At 43.9% G+C, this 22,598-nt stretch overlaps 3 protein-coding genes across 9 annotated transcripts in view; 2 read left to right on the plus strand and 1 right to left on the minus strand.

Annotated features, from left to right (window-relative positions):
* The first annotated feature begins 2,651 nt into the window (after window positions 1-2,651).
* On the plus strand, window positions 2,652-10,493 carry slc25a18 (solute carrier family 25 member 18). Of its 4 annotated transcripts, none has more exons than XM_035424419.1 (10): window positions 2,652-2,809; window positions 4,403-4,536; window positions 4,731-4,853; window positions 5,271-5,326; window positions 5,690-5,780; window positions 6,003-6,118; window positions 6,293-6,467; window positions 8,419-8,591; window positions 9,053-9,128; window positions 9,245-10,493. In XM_035424419.1, the coding sequence occupies exons 2-10, from the start codon at window positions 4,517-4,519 to the stop codon at window positions 9,384-9,386; spliced, it is 972 nt and encodes a 323-aa protein (XP_035280310.1). In that variant the 5' UTR covers window positions 2,652-2,809; window positions 4,403-4,516; the 3' UTR covers window positions 9,387-10,493. The 4 variants fall into 4 exon arrangements, with proteins under 4 accessions (XP_035280310.1, XP_035280312.1, XP_035280311.1 ...); XM_035424421.1 differs by having other exon boundaries at window positions 2,663-2,809; window positions 4,407-4,536; XM_035424420.1 differs by having other exon boundaries at window positions 2,686-2,891.
* A 421-nt stretch (window positions 10,494-10,914) lies between these two features.
* On the minus strand, window positions 10,915-17,883 carry LOC118231018 (V-type proton ATPase subunit E 1-like). The gene is made up of 9 exons (XM_035424423.1): window positions 17,588-17,883; window positions 15,420-15,485; window positions 14,972-15,081; window positions 14,362-14,428; window positions 14,156-14,245; window positions 13,760-13,828; window positions 13,433-13,527; window positions 13,170-13,257; window positions 10,915-12,041 (listed from the first exon to the last, which is right to left on the minus strand). The coding sequence occupies exons 1-9, from the start codon at window positions 17,618-17,620 to the stop codon at window positions 11,979-11,981; spliced, it is 681 nt and encodes a 226-aa protein (XP_035280314.1). The 5' UTR covers window positions 17,621-17,883; the 3' UTR covers window positions 10,915-11,978.
* A 90-nt stretch (window positions 17,884-17,973) lies between these two features.
* bcl2l13 (BCL2 like 13) overlaps window positions 17,974-22,598 on the plus strand; it is a 30,683-nt gene continuing 26,058 nt past the window's right edge. Inside the window, exons 1-2 of one of the 4 annotated variants that reach the window (XM_035424417.1) lie at window positions 17,974-18,108; window positions 20,600-20,785. In XM_035424417.1, coding sequence (XP_035280308.1) covers window positions 20,659-20,785 — 127 coding nt within the window. In that variant the 5' untranslated portion in view covers window positions 17,974-18,108; window positions 20,600-20,658. The other 3 variants (XM_035424414.1, XM_035424415.1, XM_035424418.1) reach the window with 3 other exon arrangements.

The following is a 22,598-nucleotide window of genomic DNA, read 5'->3' on the forward strand; positions in this document are numbered from 1 at the left end:
TTATAAAAAAGCATAGGCTCGCATAGCTCCTCAAGTCGATATTAGTTATGGGACGCTCTTCAGCTCCCTCTAGCCGGAGAAAATATATTAACTGCAATTTGGAATTAACGTGACCATACGCTTTCGTGAACGTATAGCATTTGGGTCTGTTGCCGTCATTCACCTGATGTTAGCCTACATGCATCGAAGATAGGCGATGTTTTCTGTAGCAAAGCAACTTGTTTCCACTTAGAGACAAAGTCTAGTGATTCTAGTGTACTGGTTCGGCTCGGCAGTCTGATACAATTTTGTAAACTAATAGATACTGGCCAATTGTAAACTACACCTTATATTTTTCTCAAGATTATTATTATTATTTTATCTCAACAGAACAGTAATTTAGAGCATAAGCGACATTTAATACTGAAATCTCGTTTATTGAGATTTAATGTAGTTGCCTGTATATAAAAATGCGTTTGTACGTAGACAAAGGACAATAATTCTTACTGAATGATTCTCACCGAACTTCTCGCCTGTAGGTAAAAAGTGAGCTAAGTAAATGAGTAAGCTACAACTTTGTCTCCTTAATAATCCTACATTAGAACTCTGGTGATGTTGCAGTATCAATTCCGTATTTTTCAACATGCATTCACAAATCTTTGAGAAATAAACGGGCAGCCACCATCTACTCTAACACAGCTCCTCTCAATGACGTTGGGGTTGTTTGCGCATTCACCTCAAGGCTGGTCGTGAACAGCTGTCACGGTGTGTGCGATTCAGTGATGGGCACCAGTCCCCGGGGAGCCGGCGTCCCCATCTCTGCCGCGATGTTGCTAGGAGACAGAGAGCCAGGCGATGTCCAAGGTGGCCGAACTTACGCGCTTAAGGCAGAAGCTGTTTCTACACATGAACAACCCTGTCGACTGCGAAGCCTATTCAGCAGGTAATGGGCTATGTTCGTGGGTTAGAAAACATTCCATTGCTGTCTTGGCTGAAGCATCTTTACTTTGCGAAAGACATATACTATTAATGACCCGTGAATTCATGCAATCTTTTTGATCTAAGACATCAAGTTCCACATTTGGATCAGCTGTGAGCCTGCGTTCTGCATCCTTGGTTTTAATTCCATTGTATGCATCCACCATGCATTTAAGGGTTGAATTGCAGCTCATACAGCCTTTTGTTTCTTTCCAACCAGCTGTACGTTACATTCATTTTGTAGGCTTCATGTCATTTTCACAGATTTTTCATTGAATACGGGGAGTCTAGAGGGGTTTCAGGAGCACAGTTGTTAATATGCTTGCAAATAAATCTTTATACTGTTGAGAATGTTGACCCACCTTGGGTCCTCATTATGCAAAATGCAAACAAAAGTATACTACAGTCTATGGACAAAGGATGGACAGAACAAGTTCTGGTGTAGCAAATCTTAGATTTAAGATTTAAGACCCACCTTTGTGTTAGCCAGTGATTATACTTTTGAATCCAAGCAAATTGGACCTCCACTATAACCGGCCAGTTCAAGTAGATGAACAAAGAGCAGTGCCTAAAAGGCACTGCCACCTCAGGGGTCTGGAGCATCGACCCCTGAGAAAGATCATAAGAGACAGGTGAGATGAACTGAGCCCAGTGTGCCTTTTATCACCTGTCACTTATTCAGGTCATTGACAACAGAGCATTGTAATCCAGCATTGTTTTGCTCCCCAGAACTTCAGGGAAAACTTCAGCAGCCCTTGGCCCCCTCTGTGCCATGACAGTTTGGGAGAGAGAGCCCTGCAATGACCCCAAGTCACCCTGACACCAAAAGAACTGGGGCATCTCCTTCTCAATTTGTGGGTCTGCCCTGCCGGTACTCAAGGGGTGTGCTTTTGGGGGAGTGTGAGCGGGTGGGGGCTGCGTGTAACCTGACACCATTTGCTCTGGGGGCCACTCACTGCTGCAGCTGGAGCATATTCGTTGCACTCCCAGCTCTCCCATTGGTCTTCCCAGTGAGGCTTGGTTACTGGCCCAGAGCAGTCCTCCTCCTCCTCAGTCAGGGACCATCTACAATACTCACACCAAGGCATAAATGTAGAAAACCTAAGGTAAGGGGACCAAATTGTGCATTTTAGTGTAGACTAGGGCAGCATTAGTGACTAATGAATAATAACTGTTTGCTTATCCCTGTGGTTAAGTACTGTTGCTGGAATGTTGTGGTTCACTACACGTGGCTTGGCTCCAAAGATTCATATCTTAACCCTATGTGTCAGCCTACACAGATGAAATGCTAAAGGATCGTATATCATCCTTGTCTAACTTTCTGTCATAGACTATTTTACGCTATTAGATATCTTGATATATTTAATTTGGTGGGGATTTAAGGATTGATAATTCATTATTTGTGAGGACCATTGGAGGCCCATAAATTTGTTACAAAAAAATCACCTGCTGTCATGATTATTATGCAAGCCCTTGTTGCTGCAAATGAGCAATGTTTGCAGTTATCTTTTTCCAATAGACAGCAAACAATATATGCACATGCTGCATTCAGAGGCTGCTTTTGTGTTTTATTTATTTTTTTGTGCTGGTGGAGCGCTTTGTTGCTGTGGTCCTCTGATTGTGTGGTGTGGTGTTTCGTAGTGGAGCGCTGTGTGTTGCCATAGCCGTGTCACAGAGAGTCACCGGTGGAGGGAGGGACTAACGCATCGGGACAATGCTTGTGTTTGTGTAACAGCCCCTGAGCGGCGGCTGGCTCTCAGATCGCTTTCGCTTGACTACGGTTGCTGCATGCATTGTTGAAGGGGAAGAGACGTGGACTGTTGTGTGCTGTTCATGTGATGCACTGAAGGGGGTGAGTTCCAAATGAACTTTTTTGCAAGAAGAGAAAAGAAAAGAACAACTCGCCTTGTTTTCAAAAGAGCTCCGGGTTTGCAGTGAGTTTGCAGGGCGGTTTTTGGGGAGTTTGGGGCTGGTGCTGGACAGAACCATGTCTGCGGTTTGGCAGGGGATGGCTGGGAAACAAATGTGGCTGAAAGAAAGTTTCGCAGCGAGGTTCAGTGAAAGGCATGCGTAGAATGCGGCTGCGGTCTTACAGCACAGAGAGAGAGAGAAAGAGAGAGAGACGGAGAGAGAGGGAGATAGGAGAGAGCAAATGAAAGACAGATACAGAGAGGACAAACCTGGTGATTTATTCCATGTTTCTATTTTATTCCAACAACACTTTATGTTGCACCATTGAAGCTCACTGTTATTTGGATTTGAGCTGAAGGGATTCATTCCACTGAGGCAGACAGAAAGCGAGCGAGCGAGCGATATGAGAAGCGAAGGTGAGGAACAGGTGGATGCAATGAAACGTAAAGTGAGATTTGGAGGAGGGGGGAAGGCAAGTGAAGGGGAGATGAAGGGTGGGAAGACAGAAACAGCAAAAGAGGGACTGAGAGTAGAGAGCAGGGAAATTAAGGGAGTGGATGGAGAGCAATGCTGAAAAAGAAGTCAGGTACGAGGGCTGTAGATTAGGGATGTGTGATCAAAGCGCGTGTGAGTGAGAAAGAAGAACGTGAGAGTGAAAGTTGTGTACAAACATGCTAGACGTACTGTACTGCATCAATGATCAATGTCGCAAAATAAAAAACAGAAAAGATTTGATTTTCCTTCCCCCTTGGTTTACAAGGTGTAGTGCTTGAAACGTGTTAAGTTCCAAACGACAGAGGTAGCAGCTGGTCTAACTAATCCTCTTGCGGTTCTCCTTAGTGCAACCTTGTCTGCTCTGGCACCAGGATAAAGACTGCCTTGTCTTTGTCGTTTTTAAGTTGGCATTCTGTGAAAAAGCGGTTTGTCCTCATTTGTCCTTTTTGATGTGTCACAATTTCAACAGTTTTTCTGTTTTAAAGATGTTTTGACTGGCCGGATGTGCTCTGTCAAGGAGTCCCTGAGAAAAAGGATTGACTTTTACTTCTGTGTATGCGCTTGATTACCAGGTGCTTCAATATTTTATGTTAGCCTCTTTGTTTTATTGATATTAAACATGTTGAGTACTAGGTAAAATGGTGAACATATCTTGAACAGTTCCTGGTAAATAGAACAAAACAACATATTCTGTGTGTGTGTGTGGGTGGCTCCTTATAATACATTGTCTTGGTCTGCTATGAAATCGTGTTCCTGTTCCTTCAGTTATGGAGAAAGCAGAGTATGCTGGTGCAGTGCAACAGGTAGAGGGTTACACACTGGTACTATCACTGAGAACGGTACTGTTGCAGTGATTGAGAGTGAGCTACAGTACAGTATGGTGCTAATGTACTAGGGAATAAACTCTACTGTTTCTGTACTAGATAGATTGAGTTGTAGATTTGTAGTATTAGGAAATACACTGTACTGGTTGAGTGATAGACTAAGCTACACTGGTTCAGTGCTAGAGTGTGCTATACTGATATTGTTATTGCTGTAGACAGGTCATTGGGAGTGAAGAGGTGGAGTTGTCTGCAGTGGAGGAGGACATAGTGGGGAGAGCCAGGGACTGTGGAGAGAAGCTGCTGGCCTTTTGCTGTGTCCAGTGAACAGGATGGCCCAGCACAAAGTCAGGTAACCCCTCCACCTCAATTTGCAAATCTGTTCTGCTAATTGAATCTATAATACAGAATGAATTAAATGTGTAGTGGTAATCCATCAAGCTGTGTGTATATGTGCGGGTGTGTGTATTTGCGCACATGTGCATGCGCATGTGTGCGATTATGTGCACGTGTGTGTGCACGTGTCTGTCTGCTTGTCTCTTGCAGTCTCCCAGCTAAGCTGATCAATGGGGGTGTGGCAGGGCTGGTGGGAGTGACCTGCGTGTTTCCCATTGATCTGGCTAAGACCCGCCTACAGAATCAGCAGGGAGCTCGAGTCTACAGTGGGATGTAAGTACTGGCCTGGCCAATCACTAAGGCACCCTGCTGCACAGTCTTCACTAAGCACTAAAACTTCGGAAACATGCTCATCCAAGAAGATTGACTGACAATGAAAAGCAATACAACAGCAAAACAGGTGTCGACTGTTGCAAACATGCTTGCTGATGATGTAAACCGCTAGCTAGGTGGTAATGGCACTTTCTGACGATGCATGTCCAAGTAGGAGTGCTAGTTAGTTGGTCCCAAATTAATTGTTGCTCCAACTCTCTTTCACTCTTTAACTTCTTCAAGTTAAGGCTGTGATTTATCATACCGAATATATACTCAAATCAGGGGTGCGTTCAACAACAATGCAAATCATTGGTGTTAGCCAGCCCTTGACTCTTATGATTATTTTCTCTGTGTAAAATATTTTTGTACTTGAAGGCTGGACTGCTTGACACAGACTGTGAAGAGGGAAGGCTACTTTGGAATGTATCGAGGTACTTTCAATTTGAAGTTTTGAATTGCTTTGCATGAGGAAAATAACTGCTGCAGTATGCTGTCAGGATAGCACAATAGGTTGGACTTGGCTGTTGCAGAGTGCTGATCTGTGATGTCTTAACTGTACTCAGGAATAATCGGATGTATTGTGCTGTGATTATAATTGTAGGTTAGTTTGGTGTAGGATATTTGTACTGGTGTATTGTGGCATGAAACTACAATAGATGTAATTGTCTATAATTGTATGCTGTGAAGCTGCAGGAACTCTAGTACTATGGTATATAATATGGGCCTAGTATCTCTACTGGTACAGGGTGGTAGAAGGTATATCACTGTGTGATTCAGTGGTCTTGACTCCACAGGGGCAGCAGTGAACCTCACTCTTGTAACTCCAGAGAAAGCCATCAAACTTGCTGCAAATGATGTCTTCCGACAGAACCTCTCCAGGGACGGGTAAATATGCTTTTCCCTCTCTTAGTTTTCAATATGGTTTTTTGGTCACCTCTTTCCTGGCCAGCCCTATGAGGCAAAACATTCCTCCACTTTTCTCTGGCTCATAGGGTTAGGGGTTTAGCATCTCAGTCAGGTTGCTTCTCTGTTAGTTTGCTGCTCTGCTAGGTCTGGCTGGTTCCAATGCCCTGCCTAAGTGCCCTTTCCTTCTCTGCATCCCTAAAGGCATTTACCCCTGTGGGGGGAGGTCCTGGCAGGCTGTGGGGCGGGAACTTGCCAGGTGGTGGTGACCACGCCCATGGAGATGCTGAAGATCCAGCTGCAGGATGCCGGGAGGCTGGGTGGGTGCTGCAGACATCCCCACTTTCTCACGTGTTTCTGAAGTTCAGGCATCCACGATCAATGTCCTGAACATGCTCAGTCTCCTAGGAGACATAGCTCAGGTCTATGACAGTGATGAATGCTTAACTATGAGAGCTTTTGTGCTTTTTCCTCAATCTTTTGATATTTTACAGCTGTACAGAGGTCAATGGCTGTGCCTGCTCCTGCCCCCTCGCTGGCAGCTGGCCCCCCACCCCCTGGTCAACCTACCCCTCCACCTCGACCTTCTGCCACCAGAATCACCCTAGAGCTACTAAGGACCCGTGGACTGACTGGACTATACAGAGGAGCTGGGGCCACATTGCTCAGGTTAGATAACAGCTCCACACACACACACACACATACTGTATATATATATACAGTTCCGTTAAAAGTATTCGCCTGATTTCCTCTATTATTGTATATTTGTCACACTGAAAGGTTTCTTATCTTTAGACAAAATGTACTGTAATATTAGACAAAGGGAACCTGAGTAAACACAGAACACATTTTTCAAGTTATTTCATTTATTTAATGAAGTTGTCAAACACCCATATTACCCAAGTGAAAAAGCAGTTGCCACCTTTAACTTAAAAACTGGTTGCACTACCTTTAGCAGCAATAACTGCAACAAAACACTTTCTGTAATTCGATATCAGTCTTTCACATCACTGTGGGGGCATTTTAGTCCACTCTTCTTTGCAGAACAATTCAGACAAATTTGTTAAGCTTCTGAGTATGAACTTCTCATTTCAGGTCCTTCCACAGTATCTCTATTGGCTTCAAATCAGAGTGTTGTCTAGGCCACTCCAAAACTTAAATTTTGTTTTTTTTCAGCCATTCAGACGTGAACTTGCTTTTGTATTGTGGATCATTGTCTTGCTGCATAACCCAATTACACTTCCGCTTTAGCTCACATGTAGATGAGTAGATGTTCTCCTTAAGAATTTTCTGGTACAGAATCCATGGTTACTTCAATAATGGCAAGTCATCCAGGTCCCAAGGCAGCACCATCACACCATCACACTACCATCACGTTTGACTTTTGGAATGATGTTCTTACTGTGAAATGTTTTGGCTTAATGCCAGACATAATGGGACCTGTGTCCTGCTAAAATGTTCCACTTTTGACTCATCTGTCCACAGAACATTATCTCAAAAGGCTTGGGAAGCATCCAGGTGCTTTACTGCAAATGTGAGATGAGCATTGATGTTTCTGTTGGTTAGCAGTAGTTTCTGCCTTGCTGCACTCCCATGAAACCCATTTTTGCTTAGTCTCTTTCTTATTGTGGAGTCATGAACACTTACCTTAGCTGAAGATAGAGAGTTTTTTGGATGTTTTTATGGGATCTTTTGTGACTTCCTGGATGAGTTTCTGCTGCGCCCTTGGAGAAAGTTTGGCAGGCCAGCCACTCCTGGGAAGATTCACCACTGCTTTGTAATCCTTTCCAGACTGATATATTTCAAAAACTTTTTTTCTCATCTCTTCTGGAATTTCCTTTGATCGTGGCATAGTGTGCTTGTGGAAACTTTGTGTTGACTGCTTCACTTTGATAGTAAGGCTCAAAATGCGTGAGGTTTAGATTCAACAGGGCTGGCTGAAATCGAGCCTGTCAGTGTTCAATCAGCTGAATCTAATTATCAATTAAATTAGGTTTATTGGTCGATTAAGTAACTAAGGGGGGAATTATTTTTTCACATGGGTGACATTGATGTTTGATAACTTTTTCATTAAATGACATGATAATTGAATAAATGTGTTTTGTGTTTCCCATTGTCTAATATTACTAGCTAATTTAGCTAAAGATCTGAAACCATTCAGTGTGACAAATATGAAATAAATAGGAAATTGTTCAAGCCACTGTACATGCCCTTCTACACATACACACGCACGCACGCACACACACACATACACGCATGTCCCTGTCCGAGTTGGGCTGTAGATAATTTAATCTCACTCTAACCGTATTGACTGGTGTGTCTTCCCAGCACTATCTGCTGATCTCTCATTACTGGCTGATGAAGACGAGGCACAGACCTGGTCATTTGTACAGCACAGCGGAGCATAGCGCAACACTTCCTTACTTTGCCTGCTCCCTGGTTGCAGTTTTTATATATAGGATTAATATTTTAGACATGATATGGATACATTAGGTTTTTGCGGTGTGATATTAAATGTGGGTGAGGGGCCTGTGTTGAACTGTCAGTGTGAACCCCAGCTGCCCTTGGCCGCATTCTGCCGCGAGGCTGCACCTCTGACCCTCTCGCGTCCTCTGTTCAGGGACGTCCCCTTCTCCATGATCTACTTCCCGCTGTTTGCCAACCTGAACGCGCTGGGCCGGGGGGAGCGCGGTTGCCAGGGCAACGCTCAAGAGCGGGCCCCCTTCCTGCAGTCCTTTGTGGCTGGCTGCGCAGCCGGATCGGTGGCTGCAGTCGCCGTTACTCCGTTGGACGGTGAGACCGCGGCACAGACTGAAGGGCGGCCGAAAAAAACCCCCTTAGATCCTCACAGCTAATTAACGAATAAATTGGGCCATTTACTGTACCTGCTGTTGCCAAACCCTCCGCTACGCTGAAGCGTAGATGAGCCTGCTTCACTGCTGTCTCCCAACAGCTGTGTCAGGCTGTTATCTCCTGGAACTCTGCCTGTGCATGTAAATCACATGTTGGTGTTTGCATAGGAATGACCTCTGAAAGTGGGAAAGTAATGCTTCCCGGTGGGGGCAGTGTGGATAAGTATTGTGATGACCATCGCTTTAGTGTCCTGTGAAAGGTGAATCCTGTGTATTTGGATTCAGAATTTCATTTCTAGTCCTCCTTGAGGTTTACAACAAAGGTACTTGCATGTGACCCACATGCATATGCTTTGTGTGTGTGTGTGCATGTGTATGTTCACGTGTGCGTGTATTTTTCAGTGATAAAGACACGGCTGCAGACGCTGCGGAAGGGTGTGGGGGAGGACTCATACCGTGGCATTGTTGACTGCACACGGTGAGAGGTGTAATAGGAAGCCACAAAGCACTTACCAATTGTGCATATGGGTGTGTCCATTCCTGTGTGTTTGTGTGTTTGTGTGTGTGTCAGTAATTGCCCTCTCTCTTGTGCAGCCGTATCCTGAGTCGGGAGGGCCCATCTGCGTTCCTGAAGGGGGCAGCGTGTCGCGCTCTGGTCATCGCCCCTCTCTTCGGCATCGCACAGGGGATCTACTTCCTGGGTGTGGGGGAGTGGGTGCTAGGGCTGCTGGGATAGCAGCTGGCAGAGTTCCTTTTTTCATGTGCAAACCACCTGCTCCGTTCTGCAGTGAAGCGAGAGTAGGGCCCTGGTCATTTATCAGAGTAGAGTGTAAGTGCCGCGAGAGAAAGTGAGAGAGAGAGAGAGAGAGAGAGAGAGAGAGAGAGAGAGAGAGAGAGAGAGTATTAGAGTGGAGGAGTATGACTGCCAACATTTGTCCCAACATTGAACACTAATGGTGCTCTCATAATTTCTTAAAGCGGATATCCAGAGAGGGTTCAGTAGCTGTATGAGTCTAAACTGTCTAGTGTTCATGCCCCACTCCACGACAAGTTGTGCAGCATCAGAGAAAGAAGCTTGTCCAGGTCTGTTGAGCATGTTAACTCTCTCAGATTTCTATATTTATTCCTAAACAACACATAACACGGTATATTTTATTTTTTTCACATAACACAGTACATGCACATGTTCTGATGACATGACCTCGCTGTGCGCGGAGTGCTTTCCAGTGCTGCAGAGAGTGTACACGCTGTGCCAATCACTTTCAGTGCCAATCTCTTGGCAAACTGAGAGTTAACCTATTTTCTCATTTAAAACAAGTATTTGTTGAACACCGCCACTTGATTTCTGGATTGTAATGTTATCGTCTGTCGAAGTATGACATAAAAAGGGAAGTGTCTGCTGTGCGCCACCATCGCTGTCCGTTACTGTTGGCGATGATGCCGACGCACTCTTCACGGTACTGTAAAGAGATTCTCCCCTGGTAACTGCCCTCTCCCATCTTGGAGTCCGGTCTCTTAACTGTGCTCCTTGAGTGGGAGGCACTAACTGGGTATGACAGGGTCTTCTGATAATCTTCTCCTAAATCCGTAATCCGCGGCTCTCTGCTGTAAACTTAGCTCGCTGCTCCCCGCCTTCAGCGCGTGCCGTCGGGCTACGCCGCTACCTGCCGCTACCCGTCATCGGTGTAGCGCTGGACGAGGGGAGAACCCAGTCCTCAAGACGGTGGCAGGGTTTCCATTAGCTTGATTATTTTTTAATGCTTATTTTACGGTTTGTATGCACAATATGTATAATATGAAACTATATATAATGTAAAAGGAATAAATGCAATGAAGCCCTGCATCCTGGCATGTTGGTGTTCTCTGAGTGACAGAAAGTATCATTGTGGCATCTCGAATATAGCTGTACATCCAGCTTTTTCAGTGTCACCTTTAATATAAGCTATGAGCAAATGAACTACGTGGCTAGATCACACAATGCTTACCATTTAGTAACTACTATTCACTAATATTGCATAACATTGTTACATGTTCAGTTAAGACTCAATTTAGGGGGATCATTCGAATGATGGATAGGTCTTATAGGTCTCAACTGCTCCCCCTCCTGGATCACCTTGAAAATTCATGTAGCAGATGCTATCAAATGAATTTCCACCAGGGGGCAGTACTGACTTTCAAATGAGCAAAGATCACTCAACTGTTCTCTATCAGTACATCATGGTTTTTGAAAAAAAAACACGAACAAAAAAAACAGGAAACGGACACAAATGTTACTCTTTTATATGTATATTTTCACATCAATAATTACCAGTATATCCTCTGCAGATGTCAATGTCCTAACAGGAAACATTGTTTTAAAAGCACTGTAAACTACATATTCTAATATGTATTTGAACCACAAGTACACTCAGTATGCCACAAAAAATAAGACATCTATCCCATTTCATTTCAGTGAATAAAATAAATAGTGATGCAAATTGTCAGACACATGTACAGTACTTAAATCAAGGAGAGGTTCTGAATATGAACATGTAGCTGGAACAGGTCCTCAGGAACCAGAAAATTGGACGTCAACCCCCCCATTAGAGCATTTCCCCTTAAACTACTGCAGCTGTCTTCACTGTGCAAATGACTGATGGATTAAAATGGTGGGAGGTCACATGGTGAGGAATGTATTTAATGCGGTTTCGTACAGATTAATATTAACACAGGTGTTCACCGTCCGAAAGAGACAGGAAAAAAAGGACTCCCAGGGGGACACTAGAGACCACATGCTGGGGCATGCTGAGATGGGGCACTATATCACACAGCATGAACGGGGGGAGCCTTAACTAAAGACATGCGAGGGAACAGGGGATTGGTCTTTAGTACTGAAACTCGAGAACCACAGTCTGTGTCAGATAGACACAACCGGTTTTAACTGGTTCACCTCTAACCCTCCCTCCCCTCCTCCCCACAATCCCTAGCAGCACCCAGTCCCCCTCTCACATGATCAGCACTGCGGAGAGTCCGGTTCCCAGCACACAACTGTCTCCCTGTGCACTAATGCACGGTTCCTGCTCAGCTGTTCTTAAATATCCTCTTTATTAATTAATTTACTCTCTCAGTGAACAAAAGCAAATTAAAAAACACAAAACGGACAAAACATCACAAAACAATGGATTGGGGGGGGGGGGGCGCTTTTCTACTTCAGCCGAACACACTTTGTATCCTTACAACACTGACACGGGAATGAAATCCAATACATTAATATTCAAATAAAACAGCATGGTAGAAAGCACGCGTTGGTTCTGTCCCCGTGGGCTCCGACACAAGACCACGCGGTCCGTTAATCCAGGAACTTGCGGTTCTGGTTGGCACCAAACAGCACCACTCGAATTTCAGGCATCATCTGCAAGGGAGAGGACAGCTCTGGTAAATGGGCAATAGCACACTATTGATGCCGAGTATAGTATTGTCCAAAACCTCAATAGGCCGTTTATAAGCAGATTCTGGACAATGATATGACTCCCATCCTAAGCAACACTATGGACATCTAGTACATCCAAGGCACAATTGGCACTGGCAGGGTCAGGTTTAGGGTCAGATTTAAGAGGACTGAGCATGTGCAAATCCTTTTAGCACACGCAAAACAAATGACATGACCAATCATTGGTCACAGTATTGGTTTTGCACCAATCATTGACTGTGTTATTAGTTTTGTGTGTGCTAAAAGGTTTTACATGCGCTTAGTAAATCAGGCCCTCAGTCTCTGGACCACTCTAGTCAGTCACTCAGTCCATATCTACTGACTGTGCTTTTAATTCTGCACTGCAATGCCAGAAAAGTCCTGCTGGCTGGTGACAAGATCAAATTAAAAGTATATTCATTCATTTATCATTCATTTATTCATCCATTTATTTGTGTCCTTTAAAGTTATTTATGATAATACCTATTGTCATAATGATCTTTTACTAGCATACATGTTTGTGTCATATAGGAAACACTGTATTTATTTATTTTTTTTAATATTGCCATATTACTGTAAATGCATTTTTCCTGTTTTCAAATTCTTCATCTCTGGGTGGCTTCATTTTGCATGCGCCCTGTGTCACATGGAGGAGTCCCCACCCTGCTGCGATGACGCAATTTTCACATACATGCAAAGTACACAGAGGTGAGTACAGCAGAAAGACAGCTCTTTGTGCCTCCTTGCTACATGGCAGCAAGAAAGCCAATTTGACACTGCTTGTGAATTTGTGCAAAAAAAAAAAAAAAAAAGTACAACTCTACTAAATGCAAATGAAAGAATGAAAAATTCAAAATTGCATTACTTTCCAAAGACAGTTGTGGGACGCATAACCAAGACTTTCCTGACCTTACTGATGGAAATATTTTCAGGGATTTTCCAAAGGACTATGGTTGGTGACCTATTCATATTGACCAGCATGGAATGAGCATCTCCCCCCTCCCTAGCCTTGCCTCTGTTTTTGGGTGCAGTAGCACTCAAACCCACGACCCCCCCCCCCCCGTCCCTCACCTGCTGGGCCATGAGATCCAGTCTGCTCTCCAGGGTGTTGGACACTTTTATCTTCCTGTCAGCATTGTAGATCTCAATACCGCCAGAGCTGTGCAAAGGTAAACAGCACCGTTTGGACACTGCGCGTACGTGGCAGCGTTCATGCAGACATCCTGATTCACACCATGGGTCATCCTCATGCTGAATCTATACAGCAGAACTGACCAGCACCCATACTGAATATTAAAACACTACCAGTAAAGGAAAACCAAAATGGCGCCTACATGTCTGGGGACAGGAAGTTGTTCTGATCAATGTGCACTTCGATGCTGTTCTTCACAGAAGCCTGGTAGATTGGGCTGTTCTTCTGTATAGCAGCCTGGATCACAGAAACAAAAGACATCATCAAAACTGGCCTCTCCCTTTGTCCCTCTTTCTCTCTCGCACGTACAAACGCTCACGCCATGTGCCCACACGCTTGCGCACACAAACAAATCATTTCTTCACCTGCTGAATGACTCCAGTGTATGTACAAGCACACAACGGCCAACCGGATCCCCCCACAAGGCTCACACTCGCAAACAAAACCGGGAGATCCACAGAGGCCTCACCTGCACCATGGCCAGGTCCTGTTTACGGCAGCGGATGCTGACTTTGGGCTCCAGCAGCTGATAGAAGCCCTGAGAGCGACAGAACATTGTGATGACTGAATGAGCCTACAAACATGGCCGGGCATTTCAAATAATCCCAGGGAATGGAAAGTTATTTTATAAAATGAAGGTTAGGATAATTTACCCCGGAAATGGTAAGCTACAAGATGCACGAGACAGTGCGCACGTGCGCAAAAGGTCTTTTATGAGCCAAGTGGCATTATGAGAACCCCCCTTTCATTTTTTAAGCTCAGGCCTGTGTTCTAAACTGTTACGGTTTTAAACACAGTGGGGTTAAAAAAAACAATCTACTATTCTATTAATTAAAAACATACAAATAAAGGTTGAGGATCTTACCTGCAGAACAAGACCGTCCAACAGACCCTGGTACCTTGAAGGATCAGTGGCCACTTTGGCCAGCCTCTGACGTGCCTCGTTTAACATATCCTGCACACATACAGGGGGAGGCAGAGAACACTCCATGAGGACCCCATTTCTGTTAGTGTAGTTAGTGGCACAATGGCAAACTATGACCATCTAAGCAGGGTATGACAAATACAGACCGAGATCATGTCATCGCGAGCCTTCAGCACCTTAAGCCTAGCCTGGTTCATCAGATTGGACATCTGTCTGTGGGAGCAAACAGGGAAAGCCACTGTCAGTGATGCAGAATCACGACACGTGAGCAAGGGCAGGAGGTCTTACGACACTTCCACAGTATGTTGGAAAAATAGAATGGAGGATATTTTTTGCGCACTACATGTACCATACTAAACAGTGTGCAGTAAACAGGACACAGGACACAGGACACAGGAGACAGGAGACAGGACACAGGACACAGGACACAGGACACAGGACACAGGACACAGGACACAGGACACAGGACACAGGACACAGGACACAGGACACAGGACACAGTAGGCAGGGCTCTGATTCAAACAGAGCTCAAGGCTGCCCAAACACAGTGGTAAGCATTTCCTTTACTGCACTTGTTTTCAGTCCAGGTCACCATCTAATCAAATAAGGTTATTTTAAAGTTTAAGTGTATTTAAGTGTTGTTCTCTTATAAAAGGATGTTAGCGCAGTGCAGAATCCCCTTGTGTTATCCACAGACATGGTTTTACAGAACTCGGATAAGAATGCAACGCATGAAACGGCAGCGAGCTCTCTCACATTTTCTTCTGCTGCTCGATCTGCTTCTCCTTCTTCTCATAGTACTCCATGATCTTCAGCCTCTGGGTCTGTACCAGACGACCCTTCTCGATGTTGAACTCCTCTTCTGCCTGCAGGGCAGACACAGACACACACCAATGCTAAAGTGCTGCCTGCTGCTCAGACACTTGCTAGCTTAGCACAGGTCTTTATACAGGGAAGCGCATGTACTGTGCATGACTACCACTCAGGCCAACGGTTATGGACAGCACACAGATACAAGTAACCTTATTTGTCTTAGTGTGGGCTAACGAGTGAGGAAAATCACATAGGGACAGATTAAATTACAATGCAACACTAGTGTTTCATTACTATATAGATCAAGTGTGTAGCATTCCAGTATAATTCATTTTCATCCCTTTACACATCACATTGTGTGTGTCCACACAAAAGCAGATTGGAATGTTACCTTGGCATCGATTTCTTCTGCCTTCTCATTGGCCTCCTGTTCAATGAAGGCCATCATATGCTTGATCTGCAAGAAAGGGGGAGGCGGGGGGAATGGCGAAAGAAACAGTGCTGCAATTTCATGGTTTCATGAAAAATGGCATGTTGGTGCCAGTGGAACAGACATCTTGCCTTCATCCAGCTTCAATATCAGTGAACACAATTCAGCTTCCACAGCTTAGTGTGAGAGGGCAGGGAATGTTATGATCTCCTCTGGAAAAACAGACTAAACCAACGAACATGAAACCATTTACTATATGGCGTATCCAGACATGCATGTTGGGCCATCAAAGCAAACTATACCTTTTTAATATGTTGTAGGATTATCTGTGTCAAACAAAATATTAAGAGGGACACATAACCAAGTTGTGAGAGCAGAGTTAAAGACCCCTCCCCTCTTCACACTGCCATTGAGGTGTGGAATGCGTGTGCTTGCTCCAAGTGTGGACTGGGGCCAGGACTGAACACCAGATGTGTAAAGGACAGAAGAAAAATGAGTATATTTTCAGACAGGAAGAGCTCAGTCCAGTCAACAATATTCATACTACAGGCCAGAGTGAAGCCCAGTGTACCAAAAACTAATTGCATATTGATCTCTAAAGTGTTTTTAAAAAGAGGACTCCCTGATGCACTATTTCTAGTCTGAGAGGAGGAATCTAGTAAAACAAACAAAATTAAATGCTTTCAGCCTGAGTGGAGCTCGAGACATGAGTATAAAAGAAACACAACAAATATGGAATTAATTCTCCCCCGACCCAGTTCTGTCACAACTTTTGTCTCTCATCAAATTACATGCTAGTTTCAGACACACGTTTCTTCATACTGTACTTCCCCATTAAGCAAACAAAAAAATTTTCAAACGCGCATGCTGGCACTGTAAATGTTCATATCAATAGCACCCCACACAGCTACAGCTCCTGAAAATCGTAGGCCTATTCATTCAGGATAACTGCGACACTGTGCGCTCAATGGGGCCATCCTTGTAACATGAAATCAATTTCAGTTTGGTTCAGGGATTAAGAAAGGAGTAGTTGCATACTATGCACTAAAATAAAGCTAGTAGTTATCCAACAAGAAATTACACGGAGTGAACTGGACCTTTAAAACCGATCGTCTATAACCAGCTTACAAGTCAGCGACAACACTTCAAAAGATTAAATGATAAATAAAACTTTAACGTTGCTGCCCCTGCGTGGAACAGGGCACACTACCTAGTTCCTCTTCACTCATAACCATGGGATTTCCATGTGACAATTGCTCACAATTCCTCTTTCAACAGTACCCACTATGGCTGTGTTCGTGAAGGTCGGCGGTATTTATGAGCATTGATTGATTGATTGAGACTACAAATGTGCTCAGACGTCAGATTCCTCAAAGTAATATTTAAAATGGTCATCTATTCGTTTGATCACAAAACAGACTTTAAGTTAATGTTGATCAATTCAATAACACCATTGCAATTTCAAAATTCGGATTCAATCCAGTCAAACTCACATTTGACATATGATGAGTATGCATACAAAACGATGGCAACCCACAGCTATGAAACCCACGGACCTTGAGTCCGAAATAAAGTTTTGATTGATTGATTGATTGTGCTTTTGCCATTGAATGTAATTTTGACCCAAACCAAGGACACTCAAACGTTTTAATGTAACTTGGGCGGAACCTACAACAAATATATTCGCAAAGATCATTTTAAAGACTCTCAATTATCCAAGAAGCAAAAATATAGGTTGTGCAGATATAGCTGGAGACGGGCCTACTAAAATAACATATCCAACCCGGGACTATATAGATGGGTTTTAGAAGAAATATTCTCATGAAAACAACACCGATCAGTAAAGAACAGTTAACTTGACCGACTATCATTTAACGAAATGTCCTTTGGTATGTAACCATCTGAATAACTAGGCAACTAGCGATCTGGGTCAGTTAACGACGCAACTGGACTCTAGACGTCGGCTAGCTAGCCACCAAGCCTGCTAACTGACATTGAATGAAAAATGTAAGAACAAAAACTAGCTGTTAGCTAAATCGGTATTCAGGTCGCTAGATTGTTAGCCCAAACACTTTACCAAATTACGAGTTTTGAAGGTATATAATAGTTAATTCATCAATCAACAATACCTGCTTCTGTACGTCGGCATCACTGAGCGCCATGGTTGTAGTGTTAAGAGGATTTCAGGTAGCAACGCTGCTAGATGGCTACAATAGCTAGATTTCGCTGAATATAGAATGGGTCCAGATGTTCCTCAGCTAAGAAACGCAGGTAACTTGCAACAACTAAAGTCTCAAAGTGTATATAATTTTCCCCCGGCTTTGCCTATTTCTGTAAGACACAGCCTCCCGAGCCCCCGATGACAGCAGTACAGTGTTTTTTTTTCTTGCCGCAGTCACGAACCTACAGGGTGGATCAGCTGATTCACAGGCATAAGCAGCCCTTATCACGTGATAAATATTTCCGGGTGAGTTGCCGCGGACCAATCAGCATCGATTGCGTGTTGTCACGTGTAGAGGGAGTAGTAATATAGTGCGTCCTCAGAACTTTTGTAATTTCGTGAGTGCGTTACATATGGAATAGGAAAGCGCTTTCGATGAAACCTAATATTTAGAGATAGTTTGATAGACAATTTGTAGCCTGCTAAGCGGTAAGAAAATTAAAAATGTAAAGTGTTTGGTCATCTGTATGTGATTACCGTATATTATGCATAGTATAAAGAAGTGGTGTGCATCACCTGTATGTTTAAGTCACAACGCCTAACACAGTCTATTGTTTCTGTTTTCAAGTTTGGGGGTAATGGTTGTATGATCTGACAGGTTCCCAGGTGCCCCAAACCTCGGAATGTACTCTGACGGTCAAAGTCATGATGCAGTCGACATATTGTCTAAAATAGTTGCGCTTGTATAGCCGATTACGTAACATTCAGTTACTACAGGTAGTAATACTGTCAACGTTATTAAAATTAATGGAATTATGAAACATCTCAATACTAATAATATTAATATTCGTATTCATATTTTTATAATCAAAACGACATACACAATTCTGATAATAACAGTAGAACACCAGTAAATCACAACCTAGGTTTTAAAATATCTAGTTGAAACGTGGATTAACTTTTTTGCACTCATTCAGAATTTCTAGTCACGGATATCATTTTATGGAATCTTCGTGGCGTAGAACTGACACTTAACTACTGTACGACATTGTGCATGGTCCACGTGGTGGCAGCATGCCATGGTTTAATGCTATTTTCAACTCAACATCTAGGTTGCACATACTCGTAATTCATCAAAAACATATTATCTCATAGATAAGACCTTGTCAGATAGTTTGTTTTAATCGCTTAATCCGACAGCCGTGGGGGCGGGGTTGCTTGGTTGCTATATTTTGTAGCATATTATAATGGAAAACAACGAATTACTACTAAATTAAGGGACTAACAGCAGTACGTAGCTACATGTGTAATAACCAACCAAGGAGAGTGGTGACGGCACGAATATAATCAAGGTCACCTTTCTACAGACTATACTTGTCTAAAGTATGCTGCGAACAACCATGCATTTGGAAGCTTTTGACACTGAACACATGTACGAGCATTTTCCTTGTCGTGTCGGAAGAAAATGAAACAGTGATTAGCGCATCATTAGCTTTAATTTATTCATTTTTTCTATTTCTTTGTGAAGAAATGTGTTCGTTAGATACGCCCTTTGACCCCCCCCCCCCCCCCCCCCCCCCCCCCCAAAAAAAAAAAAAAAAAACAGCCGCTGCATGAAGTGTCTCGTTGTGCTTCTGTCCTGCCTGCATGATGGCTGCCTGGACTCTAAATTAGGAACCGGTGGGACGCAATACATAACATAGAGGGTTTCAACCTCGGAAGGGAAGCGTTGACCTGCAAATTGCCGAGCGGCACAGCGGAAAAGGGTGGCTAGCTAAGTAGCTAACAGGTTTGTAAGGGAGGCGTTTTGTGGTTCATGTGGCACAGCACGTCTTTGTGTGGACTGAATGTGCCATTCAGCACAGGGAATGAAACTAGATGACTGACTAACGGAATTGCGCGACTGTTTCTTGTGGATACAGTTATCGGTTGCTGCATTTGATTTATACTTCGTTGTAAGATCTCAATTGTGAAGAAACGATAGGAGTGAGGTAGGTGTGGTTAGCAGGGGGAACAATGTGGTAGTCACACAATGTGGATGCAATGCCCTCCTGAGCTGCATGCGCGTGCTGTAGGCTATAGCAGCTTGCTAGATAGACAGTGTGGAAACATTATCAGTTTGTGAGTTTGTTTGGAACTTGTATAGGTGAATATTTTGACTAATTATACATGGTTGTTTTTATATCTAGTGAGTGTATCAGCTAACATATATGTTATAGTACTAGCTAATGTAGTAATCATAGACTAGCAGGAATGTTTTCTCTTTCTTTTTTTGTTTCGTAATACGTTTCTATCCAGCCAGTTAAACTGACCATTGTTAAAGAAACCTGTTTGTCTGGTTCTTTTGAAAGTCACAAATACAGAATCAATATTATCCAAGTGAATGCATTTGTATCCATGTGGTCTCATCACAGCTTCTGAAGCGACAGTAACTTGTATTAAGCAGTTGTAACAATTTCCACGCAGGATTAAGTAAGGAATCTTGGAAATAATGCAGGTCAGCTTTTGTGCGTTAGTAGCCTGGTCATCCAACGTTACCCCTTATATTAACTAGATGCTTGGGCGCCGCGGGTATAAATATGTAAGATCACGCCGTAGGCCTATTCGTGAACGGATTTTGAATGACAACTGGTGCTACACTCTCTCAACTTAGTGTCGCACGTGTCTGACTCGGCCCCACGTGAAATGCAACACCTACCCTGTTGCCACCCCGTGCCAGCTGTGAACTGTTGCTACCCGTTTAGTGTTGTAGCTTTCTGCCGATTCCAGACAGCACACGCGGCGAAGTTTCCCTGATTTCGCATTGGTTATACTTCAGAATGTAGTGAGTTTGCATTTGGCATAGTTTTAGCTCATTGGTTATTCCTTCTTTCTATTTAAAGTAAACGATCGATCTTTGTATTTATATGAATGAATTTTCTTTTTAAAGTTCCAGGTTAATTGCAACCGTAATTTTCCTGTATTTTGTGGTCTTTCTTAGGAGGCTGTGAATAGACTGGATTTGACTGCATGTTCCTCGAAGCCTGACACTCCTCTTCAATGGCTGCTGTTGGCTCCACCACTGTGCCTGAGGGGTTCCACTATGAGACCAAGTTCGTTGTTCTCAACTACTTGGGCCTGCTCCCACCTGCCAGGTCTCAGGGAATGCATGGCCCTGCTGCTGAAGGTAAGAGGGTGAGGTTGAGACTGGGAATATGGGAGGGAAAAGGGACTGTGAACAAGGAAGACCGAGCTCTCTGTACACCCTGGATCTGGTCATCACAAGCACTAAAACAAAATCAGATGGGTTTGCTCTGGCATTTTTCTCCTCAGAGAAGAAATATTTATTTTACACTGTGGCACGTCGGGCCGCAAAGCTCATCCAAAGAAGGCAGGAAGTGATGGATGTCACCATGACGAGGGGCACAGTATGCCATTCTCCCAAGCGTCCTTGGTTGGTGTGTGGGTTCTCCTCTCTGATGGCATGGACACTAAATTTCTCTGTGCAGGTGCCTGTCACGAGTGCAGGCTTGGCCCTATAGTCAAGATATCGTAGTACTGAGCCCCAGCTCTGACGGCAGTTATGGTGTTTGACTCTTAACTGTTGTCCAAAGTGGAAAATGCAAGTGGTCTGTAGTGTGCCACTGTCTTGCAAGTGAGTAAAATGGAGGATTGCATGCGTTTCAGCTACAGTGTGAAAAATCAATAGTTTGATGGCTACACTGTCGCCTATGTTTAGTATACAGAAGCCACCACAGGGATCTTGTGTTTTACAGTCAGAGTCAACCTTGCGCCGCCAGTCCCAGGACAGGGTAGTGCAGGCTGACCTTTGGCGAGGGACCGTCTGTGGAAAGGCAGTATCCAAATGGGCGTTACAGTCTCACCCCTTCCCCTTGCCCTTGAGTGGCCCTCAGTATGAAGTGTTACTGGCAGCAAGGGGCATCCACAGATGATTTTTGGGTAGAGGGCATTGAAGTGTTCAGCATTGGGATGCACTCAAACTGAGATGCTCATGTCTCTGCCATAAGGAGACTGGTTGGTTTCTGTTCACGTGAAGTGAATGCGGCTGCGTTGTCAGGTTAAGCATTGTAGGAAATTTCTCGCTTCATAATCGGAAAAGCTGTTGGTGTCATTGAATTGGTTGGGGACCGTCCGTGGAAAGGCAGTATCCTAAGCCAACAGGCTTGTATCATATGCCAATAGTCATGTTGAAATTCTCTCCCGATGTTTCAGATGCCCTCATTATGGTGTATTTGTGTATGCATGCACAGAACTTTGGGGCTGGAGGTTAGGGGAAGAGTAGGGGATTCAGATACAGTGAGTATACATGTGCAGACTTGCCCATAAATTCTGTATTGTAGCATGCTGAGAGGTAGGCCTGCAGCCTTTAAAGTCCGTAAATTAATCTCTGGCCAGCCAAGTAAGTTTAATCTCTTTTGGTTTGTTCAGAGTTTTGTTATTGAGGCTAAGGTCAGTTGAACCAGGATTGCAGTTTGTCCTTCAGTAAATAGGTGAGCAATGTAGTTATAAAGTTAGTTGCACGTTTACTCTGTCTTTCTCAGGTACACCTTTGTCAGAAGATAAGACAGCCTACTTATAGGAGGGAATCACTGAGGAGCACAGTGCTGCTTTTTGGGGGGGGTTTTCAGTGCATTTAAACTTATTTTATCAGCCGGGTTTAATTGGTGTGCTGCTTGCTGTTGAGAAACGGACCCATAAACCCACAGGAGCTCTGTCTCCCAGGGGATTGAGCTGTGAACTCTCGCAGTGAAGTGTTGCAATAAAGCATTGCTTGCCAACCTGCCCTGCAAGTGGAGATGCAGGCATGTCCCATTTAGAAGAAACGAACAGCATTTCAAAGGCAAATGGAGATGCTAAATGTGCTCTGAAATTCTAAGTGAGAGAAAGGTGAAAAGAGGAGGAAGTATGGACAGTTTGTTAAAAAGTACTGTAATAATGCAGAGATTAAGGGCTTGAATGTTTGTCTTCTATCTGCTTTT

Source organism: Anguilla anguilla, chromosome 7 (genome assembly GCF_013347855.1).
Source record: "Anguilla anguilla isolate fAngAng1 chromosome 7, fAngAng1.pri, whole genome shotgun sequence".
Taxonomy (NCBI): Eukaryota; Metazoa; Chordata; class Actinopteri; order Anguilliformes; family Anguillidae; genus Anguilla; species Anguilla anguilla.